The following is a 22925-nucleotide window of genomic DNA, read 5'->3' as shown; positions in this document are numbered from 1 at the left end:
CCCCCCCCGCCTTGGCCTCAGTCTGGACCCCCTCTCCAGGGACCCAGACTTAAACTGAATATATTTTTTTCTCATCCCCCGCACCACCCTCCCTAGCGTTTACCTGTTTCTCACCTTTTTTGTAAGGGGTGCCGGAAGTTGGCAGACCCATCCGCGATCCTGTTCTGTCTCCCTGTAATGTTTGATCCTGTTCTGTCTCCCTGTAATGTTTGTCTGCTCTTGAATGGGATTGTGCTGATATCCCCTCAGGGATTAATAAAGTACTTCTGATTCTGATTCTGATTGTAAACCATGACTTGACAACTTAAACAAAGCTAATTGGTCATCACACAACACACATTCTTCACAATTGATTCCCTTATTGTTCGCCACAATGCAATTGCATTTTGCTGTGTTTTCTTTGAAGACGCCTGGACCAGGCGGGTCTTGAAGGACATGTGAGCAGCGTCGCTCCAGTCCGGGTCCTTTGTGCCGCCCACAAATTAAAGCAAGCAGGCCGCATTGAATCCCTAAAGATGGAGACTATGACTACAGGGTGATGTTAATAAACTCTGAGGGCTGCCTCTTGGAATGATGCGCTTTTCATTGTTATTGAAACGTCCAGCAGAGCAGCGCAGCCAGGAGGCTGTCCATCATGCTTATTGTCACCATTATCAACATCCACTATCATCCTGTTTGCTTCTAAATAGCAGCTGCTATCAGCAAGTCCATTGTCATCCGCCACCTGCGAGCCTATTTTCAAAGTGTTTACGTGCGGCCAGACATATTAGATCCACCTCAGCTGGGAAGAGAGGTGACAGTACATCGTAGAGACGGAAACAAACAAATCCTAATAAACTAAGTTGCAATAAATGTATGTTAAGGCTGGCCAACGATTACATTTTTTAATCGCGATCAATCACTTTTTGTTCATAGTTAACGCAAAATTAATCGCAGATAGAAGGTTTTATCATTAAGTGTACTTTAGACAGGTCATTTTCAAGTTTTTAATACCATTAGTTTGCTTTATTCAAATGTGTTTTTAAAAAAAATATTATGCTCAAAACAAAAAAGGACAAACAAGAGGGGTCTCCAAAAACAAAAAGATATACCAAAGGAATCTGTCCTGTGCAGCCACTCAGACAAATCATATTGTTGACGTAGATGATCAATAAACAAATAATAAATACAATAAATAGCGACAAAAACAGCTCTGTTTCCAAACGTAAAAATGAAGGGAATAAGTGTGAAGGAACGTGCTTTGAAGAAGTGGATCTATATTCATTAGGGGTGTCTTATTTGTAACGATTCTTAAAGGGGAACATTATCACCAGACCTATGTAAGCGTCAATATATACCTTGATGTTGCAAAAAAAAGACCATATATTTTTCTAACCGATTTCCGAACTCTAAATGGGTGAATTTTGGCGAATTAAACGCCTTTTTAATATTCGCTCTCGGAGCGATGACGTCACAACGTGGCGTCGCATCGGGAAGCAATCCGCCATTTTCTCAAACACCGAGTCGAATCAGCTCTGTTATTTTCCGTTTTTTCGACTGTTTTCCGTACCTTGGAGACATCATGCCTCGTCGGTGTGTTGTCGGAGGGTGTAACAACACGAACAGGGACGGATTCAAGTTGCACCAGTGGCCCAAATATGCGAAAGTGGCAAGAAATTGGATGTTTGTTCCGCACACTTTACCGACGAAAGCTATGCTACGACAGAGATGGCAAGAATGTGTGGATATCCTGCGACACTCAAAGCAGATGCATTTCCAATGATAAAGTCAAAGAAATCTGCCGCCAGACCCCCATTGAATCTGCCGCAGTGTGTGAGCAATTCAGGGACAAAGGACCTCGCTAGCACGGCAAGCAATGGCGGCAGTTTGTTCCCGCAGACGAGCGAGCTAAACCCCGTATCGACCCTAGCTTCCCTTACCTGCTGACATCAACTCCAAAACTGGACAGATCAGCTTTCAGGAAAAGAGCGCAGATGAGGGTATGCCTACTGAATATATTAATTGATGAAAATTGGGCTGTCTGCACTCTCAAAGTGCATGTTGTTGCCAAATGTATTTCATATGCTGTAAACCTAGTTCATAGTTGTTAGTTTCCTTTAATGCCAAACAAACACATACCAATCGTTGGTTAGAAGGCGATCGCTGAATTCGTCCTCGCTTTCTCCCGTGTCGCTGGCTGTCGTGTTGTTTTCGTCGGTTTCGCTTGCATACGGTTCAAACCGATATGGCTCAATAGCTTCAGTTTCTTCTTCAATTTGGTTTTCGCTACCTGCCTCCACACTACAACCATCCGTTTCAATACATGCGTAATCTGTTGAATCGCTTAAGCCGCTGAAATCCGAGTCTGAATCCGAGCTAATGTCGCTATAGCTTGTTGTTCTATCCGCCATGTTTGTTTGTATCGGCATCACCATGTGACGTCACAGGAAAATGGACGGGTGTATATAACGATGGTTAAAATCAGGCACTTTGAAGCTTTTTTTAAGGATATTGCGTGATGGGTAAAATTTTGAAAAAAACTTCGAAAAATATAATAAGCCACTGGGAACTGATTTTTAATGGTTTTAACCCTTCTGAAATTGTGATAATGTTCCCCTTTAATCGATTAAAAAAAAAAATCTCAAATGTATTTATTTTTGATTTATTTTTTTAATAATCCGTCCCGTCTAAATCATGTTGTTGATGTAGATGATCTATATCTGCTGTACAGGTTTACTTTAGAAAAGAGAAGTGTTGGATATTGTTACTGTTGTGTTTCCGGCTATAAATAGAAAAATCAATTGTTCTTTCTGCAAGGCAAACCTGTCATCTTTTCCACGAGTCAAGTCTTGTTGCCTTATTTGGTATTTGACCTTGTTAAATGTTTGGATATAATTTTATTAAACAAAACCAGTTTTCTTTTAAGTAATACAAAAAAATATCAGAGCTGTTTGTCTATTTTATGGAAGAATGTAATTAATCATAAAACTGGCACTCACATTTATTACAAAAGTATTGAACTTGAATACCGTATTTTTCGGACTATAAGTCGCAGTTTTTTTCATAGTTTGGCCGGGGGTGCGACTTATACTCAGGAGCGACTTATGTGTGAAATGATGAACACATTAGCGTAAAATATCCAATAATATTATTGATCTCATTCACGTAAGAGACTAGACGTATAAGATTTCATGGGATTTAGCGATTAGGAGTGACAGATTGTTTGGTAAACGTATAGCATGTTCTATATGTTATAGTTATTTGAATGACTCTTACCATAATATGTTATGTTAACATACCAGTTGGTTATTTATGCCTCATATAACGTACACTTATTCAGCCTGTTGTTCACTATTCTTTATTTATTTCAAATTGCCTTTCAAATGTCTATTCTTGGTGTTGGCTTTTATCAAATAAATTTCCCAAAAAAATGCGACTTATACTCCAGTGTGACTTGTGTATGTTTTTTTCCTTCTTTAATATGCATTTTCGGCCGATGCGATTTATACTCCGGTGCAACTTATACTCCGAAAAATACGGTAGTTTTGAATCGAGAATAAATTCTGAATCAAATCGTTATCCTCAAGAATCGAATCAAATTGTGCGGTGCCCAAAGATTCACAGTCCTGCTATTCATTGACTGAAATAAATAAATGATTGAAAAACATGACCAAGGTGCGTGTGGAGCCAACTGGTAGCACTCTACAACTTGCACCACACTTTCGCAGAAAGAGTCAATAAAAGGCTCTAATGCTAGCCAAGGGAAACTAATATGATTTCTTAACAGGGAACATTTATCCCTGAAATAATTTAGAAGTAGCTCGCAAAAGACACCATCGGAATCCTGTGAAGCGGTGCATCATGGGAGACGCCGGAGGTTGTTGTGATTTTGAGGATCCAGACGAACGAGGCAGCAGCGTGAGGTAAAAAGGAGTATTTATTAATAAACAAACAAAAACGAGAGCAGCGAGGAAGTGCTCTGGCCGGACAGAATATGAAGAAAACAAAACAAAAGAAACTGAAACCCAGCAAAACATTCACGGGAAATGTGGAGCAGACGGCGTCCACAAAGCAGTGCGTATTTGGGCTTAGCATCAAAGGGATCCTCTGTAGTCCAGTGAAACGATAACAACAACAACGTCCCGACCACAGAGGTAGGAAAAGGATCAACTTAAATAGTCGGTTGTCCATTGAAGAAAGGGAGAGGAGATATAGGCAGCATCTCTGCCTCTACTGTAGTCATGTCCTCCGCAATTGTCCGGTGAGAACAAAAGACCAGGCTCACCAGCTGAGGAGATCCTGGTGAGCCATACGTCATTTCCCCATGCTGGAGAAAACTCCGATATTCTGTTACCCGCTACGCTGACATGGGACACGAGGACCATTAAAGTGAAGGCATATTTGAACTCAGGAGCAGACGAAAGTCTGATGGACTATGAGTTCGCCCGGCAGACGCTGGACAAGACGCTTCCTGCCCAAGCCCTGGATGGACACCCTTTGGGACCCATCAAATACCGCACAAAGCCCATTTCTATGACCATTTCTAGGAACCACGTTGAAACCATCAGTCTATGGGTGCTGGAAGCACCCGTCGCCCCACTTGTGTTTGGGAGGTCTTGGCTTCGTCATCATGACCCCCACATCTCTTGGTCTCCTGGCAAGATCCTGGCTTGGAGCACACCATGCCATGCCAACTGCCTCAAGTCAGCATCCCCTCCACCCCTCAACTTTGCCTCTCTACGGACTGCCTCTTCGCCTTGCCCCCTTGATTCGACAAAAGATCCATCCAACACGCACAGACAACAAACTCTGGTAAAACTTACATGGTTAATGCTACACATCGTCCGCACTCATTCACTTGAAGTAGCATACACACTACACACACTCATCAAAGGTTTCAATAAACCTGGTAAACCGCAGTTCTTCCTTGGTGTCGCCTCCTTCCCTTCCCCAGTACATAACAGACCTAGCAGTATTTTCCAATATAAAAACATCAGAAATGGGTTTTACGTGGTCTGTGGTACATAATAGTAGAGAATATGTCTGGGTCCTATACAACAGAAGAATAGAAAATTCTTTAAACTCATTGTTCAGGTTGGGAATTGTTTTTTTTTGTTGCTTTTGTGGCTGCAAGAAGACCTTGTGCAAATTGAGCTTTTAAAATAATGTGTTTCTCGCCTTATTCAGGCATCGTGCACTCTGACAGAGTGCAGGCAATAGATCCAAACACAAAACCTTGGATCATTTGGACGAGACTTGGTGTCGAGTGCACCAGAGTGCACCAGAGTGCAGAGTACCCGTATTTCCAGAAACATAGAAAAAGGAACCCTGTAAAATGTGCGCCCTACATTTGGTTTCAAATACTTTGTGGTGGTTCAGTATGCAGTCTAAAGGCAAATAGTGTACTGAGTCCCTCCCACTGTACGCCCTCATGTGAATGTTTTTGTGCACATTTGAAGGAAGGAGTGGCAGAGAGAAAGCTGTCATTACGGGCCCTCGTTTTCAATCAGTGAGCACTCGTGCTCCAAAGACGTGCTAACGAGTGGCACTGGGAAGCGATTAGCGATGCCAAGCAACCACTGACGTCACATAGCAACACATCTCAAAATACAAGACTGCAGACTTAAGCATTCAAGAGTAGGTTAGCCGTCTCCCGTTGGAAAGTCAAGGCGCAATGTTTGAAGTCTCCATTCACATCAGGCTTGTGCAAAATCGAATTTGAGAAGAATAATCCATCCATCCATCCATCTTCTTCCGCTTATCCGAGGTCGGGTCGCGGGGGCAGCAGCCTAAGCAGGGAAGCCCAGACTTCCCTCTCCCCAGCCACTTCGTCCAGCTCTTCCTGTGGGACCCCGAGGCGTTCCCAGGCCAGCCGGGAGACATAGTCTTCCCAACGTGTCCTGGGTCTTCCCCGCGGCCTCCTACCGGTCGGACGTGCCCTAAACACCTCCCTAGGGAGGCGTTCGGGTGGCATCCTGACCAGATGCCCGAACCACCTCATCTGGCTCCTCTCGATGTGGAGGAGCAGCGGCTTTACTTTGAGCTCCCCCCGGATGACAGAGCTTCTCACCCTATCTCTAAGGGAGAGCCCCGCCACCCGGCGGAGGAAACTCATTTGGGCCGCTTGTACCCGTGATCTTGTCCTTTAGGTCATAACCCAAAGCTCATGACCATAGGTGAGGATGGGAACGTAGATCGACCGGTAAATTGAGAGCTTTGCCTTCTGGCTCAGCTCCTTCTTCACCACAACGGATCGATACAGCGTCCGCATTACTGAAGACGCCGCACCGATCCGCCTGTCGATCTCACGATCCACTCTTCCCTCACTCGTGAACAAGACTCCGAGGTACTTGAACTCCTCCACTTGGGGCAAGATCTCCTCCCCAACTCCACCCTTTTCTGGGCGAGAACCATGGACTCGGACTTGGAGGTGCTGATTCTCATCCCAGTCGCTTCACACTCGGCTGCGAACCGATCCAGTGAGAGCTGAAGATCCTGGCCAGATGAAGCCATCAGGACCACATCATCTGCAAAAAGCAGAGACCTAATCCTGCAGCCACCAAACCAGATCCCCTCAACGCCTTGACTGCGCCTAGAAATTCTGTCCATAAAAGTTAAGAATAAGAATAATTCCAATTTAAATTTGAATTGAAATCCCATTGAATTGATTGCTCATTTTGGGGTATTACTGAATAATGGTTGCAAGTATTTCAAGACTGTTTTACATAGCTCATAGATATATTATTACTATGAAAATTGGGGTGCACAAAAAAAATTATTCACATCCGAATTGCAATTCTTATTCATCCCTATTCTAAATTGATCATATTTGAAATAAATAACTTTTTTTTTTTATAAGAATCTATTTTTAAAAAGATGTTTTTACGCCATTTCCATACAACCAAAGGGAGCTTTTTTAACCTGAGAAGGGACAAGTGGTACAAAATGGATGGATGGATGGAAGTTAAATCAGAAATGTCAAGCAGCTGAAATGCACCAAACGTGGATAAGAGTGGAGAGTGTTTAGCATTTTTCCAATCATGCAAAGGATTTAAATGGGTGTAAGTTGGAATTTCTTATGATGCTGGGACATTTTTCATAATATCCGCAACGTTCAGTGAGCAGGCTGTAATATGTGCGACCATGTCTGTTGACATTTTTTTTTCTCACCATGACTAGGGAAGGTTGTATTGGCACTGTGCATTACTTCTATCAGAGCCTAATTAATCATTCGCATTTTCCATTAGATGGCGACAAAAAGGTGGTATCACACTCAGTCTTTTAAAGTGAATGCAATCTCCCTGCGGGCAATATTCCTCATGACGTTTTGTGTGCCAAATTGCAGACGTCACTAGTTTGGACACCCCTGTACTAGACAGTGTTTTAGGTGATACTGATATTGATTAGTGTCAATATGAACGATAGACCTGATAGTCTTTAGAAGATCATGACCAACAGTCAACTGGCCTAGTGGCATACTTGCCAACCTTGAGACCTCCGATTTCGGGAGGTGGGGGAGGGTGGGGGGGGATTGGGTTGGGGGCGTGGCTAAGAGGGGAGGAGTATATTTACAGCTAGAATTCACCATGTCAAGTATTTCATATATATATATATATATATATATATATAAGAAATACTTGACTTTCAGTGAATTCTAGCTATAAATATATATTTATTTTATTATATATATATATATATATATATTGTCGGAGGCAGATATTTACATATATCCGAATTTAAGTGTTACTTCTTTTTATTTCATAATCATATTACAAAACAGCTAGTGTTTTTCTTCCAATTGTGGTCTTTTGGTTGTCTGCAAAACTGTGTGCTTAACCTTGAATGAGGAACGTTAGAGAGAGAGAGAAAATGGATTTGTTTTGGCTAGAGACACAGGACTGCCAGGGACTTAAGAGGGGTTTTGGTCGAGGGGGGGACAGACCATTTTTAGCGAGGCGACTGAATGTTCTATGCGGTCTCTGTCAATGTATATATGCAAAGCTTTGCAAATATATTACAAAATACCTATTCTGTCTCTGGTGGTTTTTCAACTCAGCTTTAAGTGTCGTAAAGAGCTTGGGAGCGACTTGTGACTTGAATTCCCTGGGAGGAACAACTGGTCCAAAACGCAACAATATATATATATATATATATATATATATATATATACATATATATATACATATATATATATATATATATATATATATATATATATATATATATATATATATATATATATATATATATATATATATATATATATATATATACATAATAAATACTTGACTTTCAGTGAATTCTAGCTATAAATATATATTTATTTTATTATATATATATATATATATATATATATAGTCGGAGGCAGATATTTACATATATCCGAATTTAAGTGTTACTTCTTTTTATTTCATAATCATATTACAAAACAGTGTCGTAAAGAGCTTGGGAGCGACTTGTGACTTGAATTCCCTGGGAGGAACGACTGGTCCAAAACGCAACAATATATATATATACATAATAAATACTTGAATTTCAGTGTTCATTTGTTTACACATATACTTGTTGAGTTAAGGGTTGAATTGTCCATCCTTGTTCTATTCTCTGTCACTATTTTTCTAACCATGTTGAACACCCTCTCTGATGATGCATTGCTGTGTGCCACGCACAAAAGTGCTTTCATCAAATGCACTAGATGGCAGTATTGTCCCGTTTAAGAGTGTCACAACATTGCTGTTTACGGCAGACAAACTGCTTTACGGTAGACAAAAACGTGACTGCTGTTGTGTGTTGTTCCCGCGCTGGGAGGACGTTAATGAAACTGCCTAACAATAAAACCCACATAAGAAACCAAGAACTCGCCCTCCATCATTCTACACTTATAACGTGATTGGGCAGGCACGCCGTTTATATTGTGGGAAAGCGGACTCAGGACCTGAGTCTGCCTGAATTTCGGGAGATTTTCGGGAGATAATTTGTCCCGGGAGGTTTTCGGGAGAGGCGCTGAACTTCGGGAGTCTCCCGGAAAATCCAGGAGAGTTGGCAAGTATGGTTAGAGTGCCCGCCCTGAGATCTGTAGGTTGTGAGTTCAAAACCCGGCCGAGTTTTACCAAAGACTATAAAAATGGGAGCCATTACCTCCCTGCTTGGTACTCAGCATCAAGGGTTGGAATTGGGGGTTAAATCACCAAAAATTATTCCTGAGCGCGGCACCGCTGCTGCCCACTGCTCCCCTCACCTCCCAGAGGGTGAACAAGGGGATGAGTCAAATGCAGAGGACAAATTTCACCACACCTAGTGTGTGTGTGACAATCATTGGTACTTTAACTTGAACTAAAATGTCATCTCCTCCTAACGACCGGCTCAAAAGACTCCCAGGTGCCGTGGTCCTCCACAAAGACCGGCGCATGCGTAGAGAGTCCACTCCATTATTATTGAAGAATGTTTTCATCAAAATTGATGCAATCATTCAGATTTTCTCAAGCACGCGTAAAAGTTTTGCTGCCACCTGTTCACCGCCGAGAATAGATGCCCGCGGTCCTCTCCCGTGGACCCGAGTCGCATCATCCCGTTGAAGGATGCACAGGAAATGTGACCCTTCAAAAAGTGACTGCATCAAACAAACACACAAAAATGACTGAAAGCTTTTTGTCATTCGAGAAATGAGCAGGATACTCTGGAAGTGTTGGATGAAAAAAAAAAAAACAGGCCTGCTGGTAGGATGCGTAGAGAGGTTGCCTAGCAACAGGGAATCATTTGCATAGGCGAGGGGGCCCAAACTAATTTATCACAACAAAGGCACTCTCTGCATTTTTGACAAAGTAAAACGTTTCAGATTTCTTCTTATTGTGACACGACGTCAAGGCGACCATGTTTATCAGTGACACATTCATTTTGGACAAAACAACAAATTAAGTCCTCATTTTTGTCCCACTTTCATAGCACGGGAAATTATTGTAACCTCATTTTTGTTTTGTTATTGCAGCTCCAAAATGGTAAGGCTAAAGCCAAGCTAAGCTAAGCTAAGAGCGCTCAATTTTTGCACAGGTGCCCGAACAATCTGTCCCAATGGAAATAAAAACATTTCAGGGATGTCCAAACTACGGCCCGCAAAACACAATACATTTAATAGGTCAATGACCTTTAATTATGCTCTGAATGAACGCATGCGCAGCAATTACTTGTATGACCCAATGCAAACAACCTTCCCTAGTCATGGTGGGAAAAAAAGAAAAAAAAACAACTAACACAAAATATCAACACACATGGTCACACATAACACAACCTGCTCACTGCACTCTGTGGACATAATACAACATATTTATGCATCATAAAACATTCTAAATTACCCCTATTTAAATCCATGACAAAGCCTAATGGGAAAAATGCAAAACTCTCTCCACACTTATCCATGTTTTAGCTGCTTGATTTTTCTGATTGATTACAAAACTTTCAGGAGGTCGTCACGGAAGTAAACAATTATGTTAATTATTGTTATATATCCATTATATTAATGTAATATGTAATATGTACATTTAAATGTATAGGCTATACATATACTGTATACACTGTAACTAATGTCTTGTACACTGTAACTAATGTCTTGTACACTGTAACTAATGTCTTGTATACTGTAACTAATGTCTTGTGCACTGTAACTAATGTCTTGTACACTGTAACTAATGTCTTGTGCACTGTAACTAATGTCTTGTATACTGTAACTAATGTCTTGTGCACTGTAACTAATGTCTTATGCACTGTAACTAATATCTTGTGCACTGTAGCTAATGTCTTATGCACTGTAACTAATATCTTGTGCACTGTAACTAATGTCTTGTATAATGTAACTGTCTTGTGCACTGTAACTAATGTCTTGTATACTGTAACTAATATCTTGTGCACTGTAACTAATGTCTTGTACACTGTAACTAATGTCTTGTGCACTGTAACTAATGTCTTATGCACTGTAACTAATATCTTGTGCACTGTAACTAATGTCTTGTGCACTGTAACTAATATCTTATGCACTGTAACTAATATCTTGTGCACTGTAACTAATGTCTTGTACACTGTAACTAATGTCGTGTATAATGTAACTAATGTCTTGTGCACTGTAACTAATGTCTTGTATACTGTAACTAATATCTTGTGCACTGTAACTAATGTCTTGTACACTGTAACTAATGAATTGTACACTGTAACTAATGTCTTGTATACTGTAACTAATGTCTTGTACACTATAACTAATGTATTGTACACTGTAACTAATGTCTTGTACACTGTAACTAATGTCTTGTACACTGTAACTAATGTCTTGTATACTGTAACTAATGTCTTGTACACTGTAACTAATATCTTGTGCACTGTAACTAATGTCTTGTGCACTGTAACTAATATCTTATGCACTGTAACTAATATCTTGTGCACTGTAACTAATGTCTTGTACACTGTAGCTAATGTCTTGTATAATGTAACTAATGTCTTGTGCACTGTAACTAATGTCTTGTATACTGTAACTAATATCTTGTGCACTGTAACTAATGTCTTGTACACTGTAACTAATGAATTGTACACTGTAACTAATGTCTTGTATACTGTAACTAATGTCTTGTGCACTGTAACTAATGTCTTGTACACTGTAACTAATGTCTTGTACACTATAACTAATGTATTGTACACTGTAACTAATGTCTTGTACACTGTAACTAATGTCTTGTACACTGTAACTAATGTCTTGTATACTGTAACTAATGTCTTGTACACTGTAACTAATATCTTGTGCACTGTAACTAATGTCTTGTACACTGTAACTAATGTCTTGTATACTGTAACTAATGTCTTGTACACTGTAACTAATATCTTGTGCACTGTAACTAATGTCTTATGCACTGTAAATAATATCTTATGCACTGTAACTAATATCTTGTACACTGTAACTAATGTCTTGTATAAAGTAACTAATGTCTTGTATAATGTAACTAATGTCTTGTGCACTGTAACTAATGTCTTGTATATTGTAACTAATATCTTGTGCACTGTAACTAATGTCTTGTATACTGTAACTAATATCTTGTGCACTGTAACTAATGTCTTGCACACTGTAACTAATGTCTTGTGCACTGTAACTAATGTTTTAATGCACTGTAACTAATGTCTTGTACACTATAACTAATGTCTTGTACACTGTAACTAATGTCTTGCATACTGTAACTAATGTCTTGTACACTGTAACTAATGTATTTTATACTGTAACTAATGTCTTGTACACTGTAACTAATGTCTTGTACTCTAAGTAATGTCTTGTACACTGTAACTAATGTCTTGTATACTGTAACTAATGTCTTGCACACTGTAACTAATGTCTTGTACACTGTAACTAATGTCTTGTACACTGTAACTAATGTCTTGTACACTGCGACTGGATGCCTTGAATTTCCTTCGGGATCAATAAAGTATTAATCCATCGATCTTACCCAGCTGACGACACATTCCTCCTCACTTTCCTCCCATAAAATACTGGTGGCTTAGACTTCATGACACTGTGCTTTATTTTAGCCTGAACACGGACGAGATGAGTGGAATTCCAGTGCCAAGATGTCACAAAAGCTCCACCACACGGTGTGACTCAGGCGCCATGGCGGCCTTTTTCAATTCCATGCGGGAGAACAACACCGAGTCCTTCAAACACAGGTGTTCCCACTCACACCGCGGGCTGATTATACCTCTTCTGAGTGTGTGTGTGAGAGTGTGTGTGTGAGCAGGTGGAGTGAACAACATATTGGTTGATTATCTTCCCCCCCCCCCCCTCATGAAGTTGGGTAACTTTTGCAAACTTCCAGCACACAAAGTCTCCAGAGGAACAAAACCTGCATGGGTGTGCACACGTCGCCCAGACGTGGCTTCACATCATGTGGTTTAAGAAGCCCTATGAGCAGTGTTGGGTTAGTTACTGAAAACCAGTAACTAGTTACAGTTTCTAGTTACTTTATTTCAAAAGTAACTCACTTAGTAACTCAGTTACTTACACCAAAAAGTAATGTGTTTCTGTGAAAAGTAATTATTGAGTTACTTTTTTTTTTTTTTTTTAAGGCTCCCCCATTAATGCCCTTTCAGCCTTCATGTCAGTACTGTTATTGCACTGGAGAATAATACAATGTGTTGATCAACTTGACATGCATTTGCATCACTGAACTCTGCTAAGCAATGTGGTCTACATACAACACACAAAGACAAAGATATGTTTCAAAGGGCCAATTTATTTCAGGCCAGAACAAATTGACAAAACTATTTTTAATAGCTGCAACATAATGGCACTTTAACTTTAACTTTAAGTAGATAGGATCTTTGATCCAAGACACAACTTACATTTACTAAAATGTTCTTTTCTTTGTGCTCGACCAAATAAAAGTATTGAGATTGTCTCCATGTTAAGAAACTCGACTTCTGGCTTCACCATGATGTCTTGTTAGTTGTTATGAGAGTAGCGTATGTGTATATGTGTGTGTGTGTGGCCCTTTAAGCTATGACAGCATGTGAGGTGAGTGATGTCAGTGAGTTAGTGGGCATATATATACATATATATATATATATATATATATATATATATATATATATATATATATATATATATATATATATATATATATATATATATATATATATATATATATATAGTTGTTATGAGAGTAGCGTATGTGTATATGTGTGTGTGTGTGGCCCTTTAAGCTATGACAGCATGTGAGGTGAGTGATGTCAGTGAGTTAGTGGGCATATATATACATATATATATATATATATATATACACATATATATATATATATATATATATATATATATATATATATATATATATATATATATATATATATATATATATATATATAGTTGAGGTTTATGTGGTTTATCCGTTATACAGTGCTCAATACCGAGGTAGAACGGAATATATGTTAGGTCAGGAAAAAAACACAGAGACTATTTCATCCCGACAAGCCTGTTTCGCAGGTTTCCCTGCTTTTCAAATCCCCTGACGAGCAGGGAAACCTGCGAAACAGGCTTGTGGGATGAAATAGCCTCTGTGTTTAATGCCTCTAATGTGTATATATATATATATATATATATATATATGTCTTAATAAGATTATCCAAATAATAGTGCTCGATACCGTGGTAGAGCGCAATATATGTATGTGTGGGAAAAAAAATCACAAGACTACTTCACCTCTACAGGTCTGTTTCATGAGGGGTTCCCTCAATCATCAGGAGATTTTAATAGAAGCATTCACATACCATGGTTTGTATAGGGCACAGAGTGGGTAGGTACAGGCTGGAGTAGGGGCGTGGTGATTGGCTCATGTGTTACCTAGGAGGCGTTTCCGTCTGTGACGGCATGCTGATACAATTTCGCTGCGCTTGTTGAGGGATGACAGGTCTGGACGGTAAATAAAAAACAGTTTCTCTTTCAAGCATGGGTTGCATCTTTTATTACCACTAGTTGAGACAGCAAAAACGTCTCAACTAATATTGGCCACAAATTCCTCACTCTGATCGACAAACACTTCCCCAAAGGCAACACCCTAAGAAAAGTATTCAACAAGAACAACATTAAATTGAGCTACAGCAGTATGAACAATATACGACAATATACAGACGATCAGAGTGAGGAATTTGTGGCCAATATTAGTTGAGACAGCAAAATGCCTCAACTAATATTGGCCACAAATTCCTCACTCTGATTGACAAACACTTCCCCAAAGGCAACACCCTAAGAAAAATATTCAACAAGAACAACATTAAATTGAGCTACAGCTGTATGAACAATATAAGACAAATTATTTCAAACCACAACAAAGCAATTGCAAATGAGCCGTCTGCCCCCAGACAGGGCGACTCCAAAACCAACAAAGGCTGCAACTGCCGCAAGAAACCTGATTGCCCTCTCAACGGGGGGTGCTTACAAACATCAGTCGTTTACCAATCAAAGGTAACACGCAAGGACATTAACACATCCGACACATATGTAGGATTAACCGAGGGAGAGTTCAAAACCAGATGGAACAATCACAAGGCTTCTTTCAGGAACCAAAACCTGCGGAATACTACAGAAATCAGAAAACACATTTGGGACCTCAAAGACAATAATGTTGAATATTCAATAACATGGCAAATTTTTGCATCCAGCACACCTTACAATAGTGGTAATAAAAGATGCAACCTATGCTTGAAAGAGAAACTGTTTATTATATACCATCCAGACCTGTCATCCCTCAACAAGCGCAGCGAAATTGTATCAGCATGCCGTCACAGACGGAAACACCTCCTAGGTAACACATGAGCCAATCACCACGCCCCTACTCCAGCCTGCACCTACCCACTCTGTTCCCTACATAAACCATGGTATGTGAATGCTTCTATTAAAATCTCCTGATGATTGAGGGAACCCCTCATGAAACAGGCCTGTAGAGATGAAGTAGTCTTGAGATTTTTTTCCCACACTTACATACATACATATATATATATATATATATATATATATATATATATATATATATATATATATATATATATATACTGTATAGTTTGCTTTGGTTTTGGGCTGAGAGCAGGGATCTTGTCTGTAAAAGGTTGGTGACCACTGGTAGATACACACTTTCTGCACTTGCGTCGCCAACAATAACAATAAGGCACTTTTCAGTCACTTGATTATAGCGAGGCACAAAAAATTGCCCCTTTTAGTTAGCACTAGTTTGGCCTCCATTTCTGGAAATGTTATTTTCATCCCGACTCATTTGCTCGGTGTCTCGCTGCAAAGTGAATTATCCGCCGTCACAGAGGCCATTCTCTTTTCCTAGCGTGGGCCTGGGAGAAAAGAGAAGGCTTAAAAAGTGTCCCCGTGACATCAGTGGCAGAGTGTTGACCAAGAAGGCACCTGAGAGGCGGAAATCACGTTCACCTTGCGTTGACCTCTCACTGGGCTCATAATTGCATGCACCGTGCCTCAGAAGGCCATTAGCATACGCCTGTGGACAATGATGAATGACCCAGCGGTGATCCTCAATGACCACTTGGCATGGTTGCACATCCCTTCCGTGTGCATATGCATCCATTTATGATGAGGTAGAAAATAGATGTATGTGCGTGCATTATCAACATGGTGTGAGTGCTGCTGGTGCAACATTAACATGCACTGCCCTCACAATGTGATACCTGACTCATGACCTCATCATTGAAGTGGCGCTGGTCAGTCCTGCATCACAATCTGATACCTGATTCATGACCTCATCATTTAAGTGGCGCTGGTCAGTCCTGCATCACAATGTGATACCTGATTCATGAGGTCATCATTGAAGTGGTCAGTCCTGCATCAGCATGGCAGAAACATTGAGGCTTTGATTGCACATTTGTTGTAACATTATGTTGCACTCGCTATAGGAGCTGCATCTATTGATTGTATTAGTAATCAAGTAATGTGAAGTGAAGTGAAATATGTATATTTAGCGCTTTTCTCTAGTGACTCAAAGCATTTTTACATAGTGAAAGCCAATATCTAAGTTACATTTAAAGCAGTGTGGGTGGCACTGGGAGCAGGTGGGTAAAGTGTCTTGCCCAAGGACACAACGGCAGTGACTAGGATGGAGCGGGGCTCGAACCTGGAACCCTCAAGCTGCTGGCACAGCCACTCTACCAACCGAGCTATACCGCCCCCATGTATGTACTAGTTTGTTTTATGATGAGTCATTTGATTTAATACACTTAGCTTAATTGCAAATTTTAGGGACAATACTTAAAAAAAAAATGTAAAAAAAATAAAAAAAAATAAAAAATAAATAATAATATATATATATATATATATATATATATATATATATATATATATATATATATATATATATATATATATATATATATACTGAAAAAATATATATATCTATATATATATATCTATATATATATATATATATATATATATATATATATATATATACATATATATGTATATATACGTACATAAATACATACAAATATACGCATACATACAGTATATACATATAAATACACATACATATACTGTATACACATATATAATCATATATACACATATATAAACATACATATATACACACACATATACACACATTCTTACATACACATACTGTATATATACACATACACGTATACACACATACATATATATACATACATATAAACACACATACAAATATATATATATATATATATATATATATATATATATATATATATATATATATATAAATATTTTAAATATACACTGCATACATATACATACATACATATACATGTATACTCATATATATACATATATATATATAAATATATATATATATATATACATATATATACAAATACATGCATATATATATATATATATACACATGTATACACATATATATACACGTGTATATATATATATATATATATATATATATATATATATATATATATATATATATATATATATATATATATATACATATATAAACACACACACACACACACACACACACACACACACACACACACACACACACACACACACACACACACACACACACACACACACACACACACACAACTAATAAATATAAATATTCATATATATAATAAACACAAACTAGAAACATGCCCTCTGCCCTCTGACTGGCTTTTTAACACAATAGCATTTCTTTTAAGTTGCATACCGTGTACAAAATGAGGGAAAAACACTGGAAACTTATGAAATAAAACGCAGTGAAACAACAATTATAAACAAACATTATAATCAACGTTCCCTCTTAGGTGCGTGCCTGTGCAATTGCGCACTGCTCAAGCGTCCTCTGCGCACGGCAAATCTATGCCACGCACAAAATCAAATAAAAAAATAAGCGCATAACAATTTTCGACACGACAGAGAAAACAGTTTTCGTCATCATTGTTCAAATATTGTAACGTCTGTCGAGACGCTTTGAGGACATGAATTCCATCCATCACTTTACTGAGCAAAACTCTTTATTGTCGGCCATAAACACATCACCAAAACATTAGTAAAAAAAAATGATATCTAACAAAAGTGGTCATTTTCTGCAGTACAAACCAGACCAAAAGCATCTTTGTTATATCAACAGCAGCCGCTCGCTCTTTCTCACTTGCGCCAACACATGTACATATGGCACTTAACCAGTGTTGCGTTTACAGCCACACAAAAAGTCGGACAACTCCAACACCACATATAAAGTGTAATTCCAGGTCGTTACACTATGATTTACCGATTAAATGTGTGCTTATTCTAGTGTCATTTATTAGGAATCTTTATTTATAAATATTAATCATGAAATGCTGTTAGTATATTAAATAAATACTAATAAAAATATATTTTTTACAGACAGGAAGTATGTACACATGTTCCCCTGCTTACATCTCATTGTGCAACATGTGAATGTTTTAATGGAACTAAATGCAATGTCTGAAAGGGGTACAAATTATTCCCAAAGCAGGACCTCCACCCAGACAAACAATACAAGTACACAGTTCATGAAAAGCAATATTTTTTGTTATTGTCATTGTAAGTGGGCCTAAACACTTATATTAGAAATGGAAATGACTGCTGTCATTTGATAAGAGAATGTTGTCTGTCTATCTGTGTTGGCCATGCGATGAGGTGGGGACTTGTCCTTCCGCCCAAATGCAGCTGAGATAGGCTCCAGCGACCCCGAAAGGGACAAGCGGTAGTAAAATGGATAGATGGATGGAGATTGAAGTTGTTATTTAGTCAGGTTTGGGACAGGTGTGCTGCTGGTGTAGCCACAGTGTGCACGTCTGATGTTGCTCACATGGGCTCCACTCAATGCTCAGGGACTTTTTGCCTTTGCTCACACACATGAACAATTAGAGGGAACATTGATTATAATATATACTCTGATGGAGACTTTTCAGCACAGGAAATATTTACTGTTTCCACAGCAACCACACTGTTAAAACTATCAGCTTTGTGGATATCAGGGTGGAAGGAACCCTTTTGCATTTGTGATGGGGGGTGAAAGTCGTCTTAGATATTCCTTAATTGATTCAAGCAGACTTATTATTGAACTTTCACTACATTTACGATGTATTTTGATACCTCACATTTTTAAATGAGCAAAAACATGTCTTCAAGCTTTACAGAAGCCCAGGGTGGGCGAGGTGTATTGGCAAGACAGAAGAAGGGCACTGAGGCCACAAGACGTGTTTTTCCTCATATTGTCAGGATCGACCAGTAAAGTCCCAAAGACCAACCGGTGGATCGCAGATTGTGTCCTTTTTCTGGCTGCTCCACTAAATATAGTGACCCCCATAGGACAAAAAAAGTGTCATGTTGTGGAGGTCCCAACTCACCGACGGTGCCGGCTTCCCTCCCTTGGCGGTGCAGACCAGAGTGAAGTTCTGGGCCTGGTATCGACTAAACGGGGCCGGCGTGTTCTCCGCCACCACCGAGATGTTGTTTGGAGGAGCTGTGTAGACAAGCAGAGGCTGGGTTCATCACCGCCACTTTGCACAACACATAAGCAAGAAATATAATTTGGAAAGAGAGAACTAAGAAATGGACTGCTGCTATCTACAAACCCCGTTTCCATATGAGTTGGGAAATTGTGTTAGATGTAAATATAAACGGAATACAATGATTTGCAAATCATTTTCAACCCATATTCAGTTAAATATGCTACAAAGAAAACATATTTGATGTTCTAACTGATAATCATTAACTTTAGAATTTGATGCCAGCAACACGTAACAAAAACGTTGGGAAAGGTGGCAATAAATACTGATAAAGTTGAGGAATGCTCATCAAACACTTATTTGGAACATCCCACAGGTGTGCAGGCTAATTGGGAACAGGTGGGTGCCATGATTGGGTATAAAAACAGCTTCCCAAAAAAGGCTCAGTCTTTCACAAGAAAGGATGGGGCGAGGTACACCCCTTTGTCCACAACTGCGTGAGCAAATAGTCAAACAGTTTAAGAACAACGTTTCTCAAAGTGCAATTGCAAGAAATTTAGGGATTTCAACATCTACGGTCCGTAATATCATCAAAAGGGTCAGAGAATCTGGAGAAATCACTCCACGTAAGCGGCATGGCCGGAAACCAACATTGAATGACCGTGACCTTCCATCCTTCAGACGGCACTGTATCAAAAACCGACATCAATCTCTAAAGGATATCACCACATGGGCTCAGGAACACTTCAGAAAACCACTGTCACTAAATACAGTTGGTTGCTACATCTGTAAGTGCAAGTTAAAGCTCTACTATGCAAAGCGAAAGCCATTTATCAACAACATCCAGAAACGCCGCCGGCTTTTCTGGGCCCGAAATCATCTAAGACGGACTCATGCAAAGTGGAAAAGTGTTCTGTGGTCTGACAAGTCCACATTTCTAATTGTTTTTGGAAATATTCGACATCGTGTCATCCGGACCAAAGGGGAAGCGACTGTTATCGACACAAAGTTCAAAAGCCAGCATGCGTGATGGTATGGGGGTGTATTAGTGCCCAAGACATGGGTAACTTACACATCTGTGAAGGCACCATTAATGCTGAAAGGTACATACAGGTTTTGGAACAACATATGCTGCCATCTAAGCGCTGTCCTTTTCATGGACGCGCCTGCTTATTTCAGCAAGACAATGCCAAGCCACATTCAGCACGTGTTACATCAACGTGGCTTCGTAAAAAAAGAGTGCGGGTACTTTCCTGGCCCGTCTGCAGTCCAGACCTGTCTCCCATCGAAAATGTGTGGCGCATTATGAAGCGTAAAATACGACAGCGGAGACCCCGGACTGTTGAACGACTGAAGCTCTACATAAAACAAGAATGGGAAAGAATTCCACTTTCAAAGCTTCAACAATTAGTTTCCTCAGTTACCAATCGTTTATTGAGTGTTGTTAAAAGAAAAGGTGATGTAACACAGTGGTGAACATGCCCTTTCCCAACTACTTTGGCACGTGTTGCAGCCATGAAATTCTAAGTTAATTATTATTTGCAAAAAAAAAAAAAAAAGTTTATGAGTTTGAACATCAAATATGTTGTCTTTGTAGTGCATTCAATTGAATATGGGTTGAAAAGGATTTGCAAATCATTGTATTCCGTTTATATTGACATCTAACTCAATTTCCCAACTTATACGGAAACGGGGTTTGTAAGTCCGTGTTTACGTTTTGCGAGGCGAGGACCGAATGTCCACACTCCCCACGGCTCATGTGAGTCAGATGAGGCCGATCAGGTAGAAAATCTCATACATATCATAACACCAGGCCTTCAGTCTCAGCCTCTCCCCGGAGAGAAGAAGAAAAGGTTGGGGTAAAAAAAAAAAAAAAAAAAACGCGAACAAGGAGGAGCAGGTAATGAATGGAAATCTCCCCGAGGCCTTCCCAAGAAAATCTGCTTTTCAACATTCGGCGTCGGAGTCCCTGGCAAAGAGAATGTGATTATTTCATACACAATCCAGTATCAAGCGCACCTTCTCACTGCACACACGCTCCCAGAGTTGTGGGTATAAACAAAAAGCATTCTTCCACACCGAGAATGCGATGCCAAGCTTTGTTAAAGCCAAACTTTCTCTATCAGTGCTTGTGTGGAGGGCTGCTTGAGTGTCGACATACCAGGACCATTGAAGACCACAATGACCTGGATGAGTGAGAACCACGTACAATAAGCACCTCTATTCACTTCTTCACGGGGTGTTTTGTGCTTACCAAGTGCGTGAGCTACAAAAGAAACGTCTAGAACAGGGGTCAGCAACCCAAAATGTTGAAAGAGCCATATTGGACCAAAAATACAAAAACAAATCTGTCTGGAGCTGCAAAAAAATTAAAAGCTATATTACATACAGATAGTGTGTCATGAGTAGTGATGGGTCCGGCAACACCGATGCATCGGCGCATGCGTCGAGCTCATAGAGCGAAACCCTGTGTCGGTGCGCGTACCACTTTTAGAAAGTCACGTGACCGATCATGAGCTGTTTTGGTCACGTGACCGATACGCGAACTGTGTCGCACTGACGCCTCCTCTGTGCCCTGTGAGCGGGTCTTTTCTACAGCCGGAGAAATAATAACTAAGAAGAGAAAGCGTCTAAAATTGAATACGTTGGAAAAACTGTTTTTTTTTTAAATAAAAATGTGTAAAAAAAATAAAATAATAATAATTTCCAGGTCCACAAGCATCCTCATTCACAACACGTTCTCTTAGATTTCCATGTTATGATACATGTTCACATTATTTATTGACTGTATCTAAAAAAGACAAAAAATATATTTTTATTTAAATGAAGTTATGAAATAACCCTAAATGAAATACAATGACTTGGTTTATATTATTGTATATACTAGGTCAGTGGTTCTCAACCTTTTTTCAGCAATGTACCCCCTGTGAATTTTTTTTAATTCAAGTACCCCCTAATCAGAGCAAAGCATTTTTGGTTGAAAAAAAAAATACAGCACTGATTGATTGAATTATTTATTTCAAACCTGCACAGTACAACAACACACACTTTTTTTTTTTTTTAAACATTTTGGCAGGGACATTTATGCAAGGCTTGAAAAGGGGTTGGATGAAGCAGATGCTTATAATATCCCAACCCCTCTCACTCATTCCACATTTAACATAAACAATATAATACAAGAACAATACTATACAAACAAAAACAAGAAAAGCTCCTGTACACTAACAATACAATAGTACCACTGTTACTATAAAACAAGACAAGACGAGACAAAACACACACACACACACACACACACACACACACACACACACACACACACACACACACACACACACACACACACACATTCACACACAGGCCCAAACACTCTCTGACCATACACCTCTCTCCCATCGCTCTGTGCTGAGGGCATCACTCTCTTTCCTCCTCGTACTTCTTCAGTACTTCTTTTTTAA

General features: G+C 39.4%; 1 protein-coding gene across 2 annotated transcripts in view; it reads right to left on the bottom strand.

Moving 5' to 3' along the window:
• The window catches only part of igsf21a (immunoglobin superfamily, member 21a), a 695152-nt gene that overhangs the window by 110564 nt on the left and 561663 nt on the right, over positions 1–22925 (bottom strand). For both annotated transcript variants that reach the window (XM_061977635.2, XM_061977634.2), the window contains exon 5: positions 19366–19481. In XM_061977635.2, coding sequence (XP_061833619.1) covers positions 19366–19481 — 116 coding nt within the window. The remainder of the gene's footprint in view (positions 1–19365; positions 19482–22925) is intronic.

Source organism: Nerophis lumbriciformis, linkage group LG18 (genome assembly GCF_033978685.3).
Source record: "Nerophis lumbriciformis linkage group LG18, RoL_Nlum_v2.1, whole genome shotgun sequence".
NCBI lineage: Eukaryota > Metazoa > Chordata > Actinopteri > Syngnathiformes > Syngnathidae > Nerophis > Nerophis lumbriciformis.
This window is presented reverse-complemented; position numbering and strand designations above follow the sequence as displayed.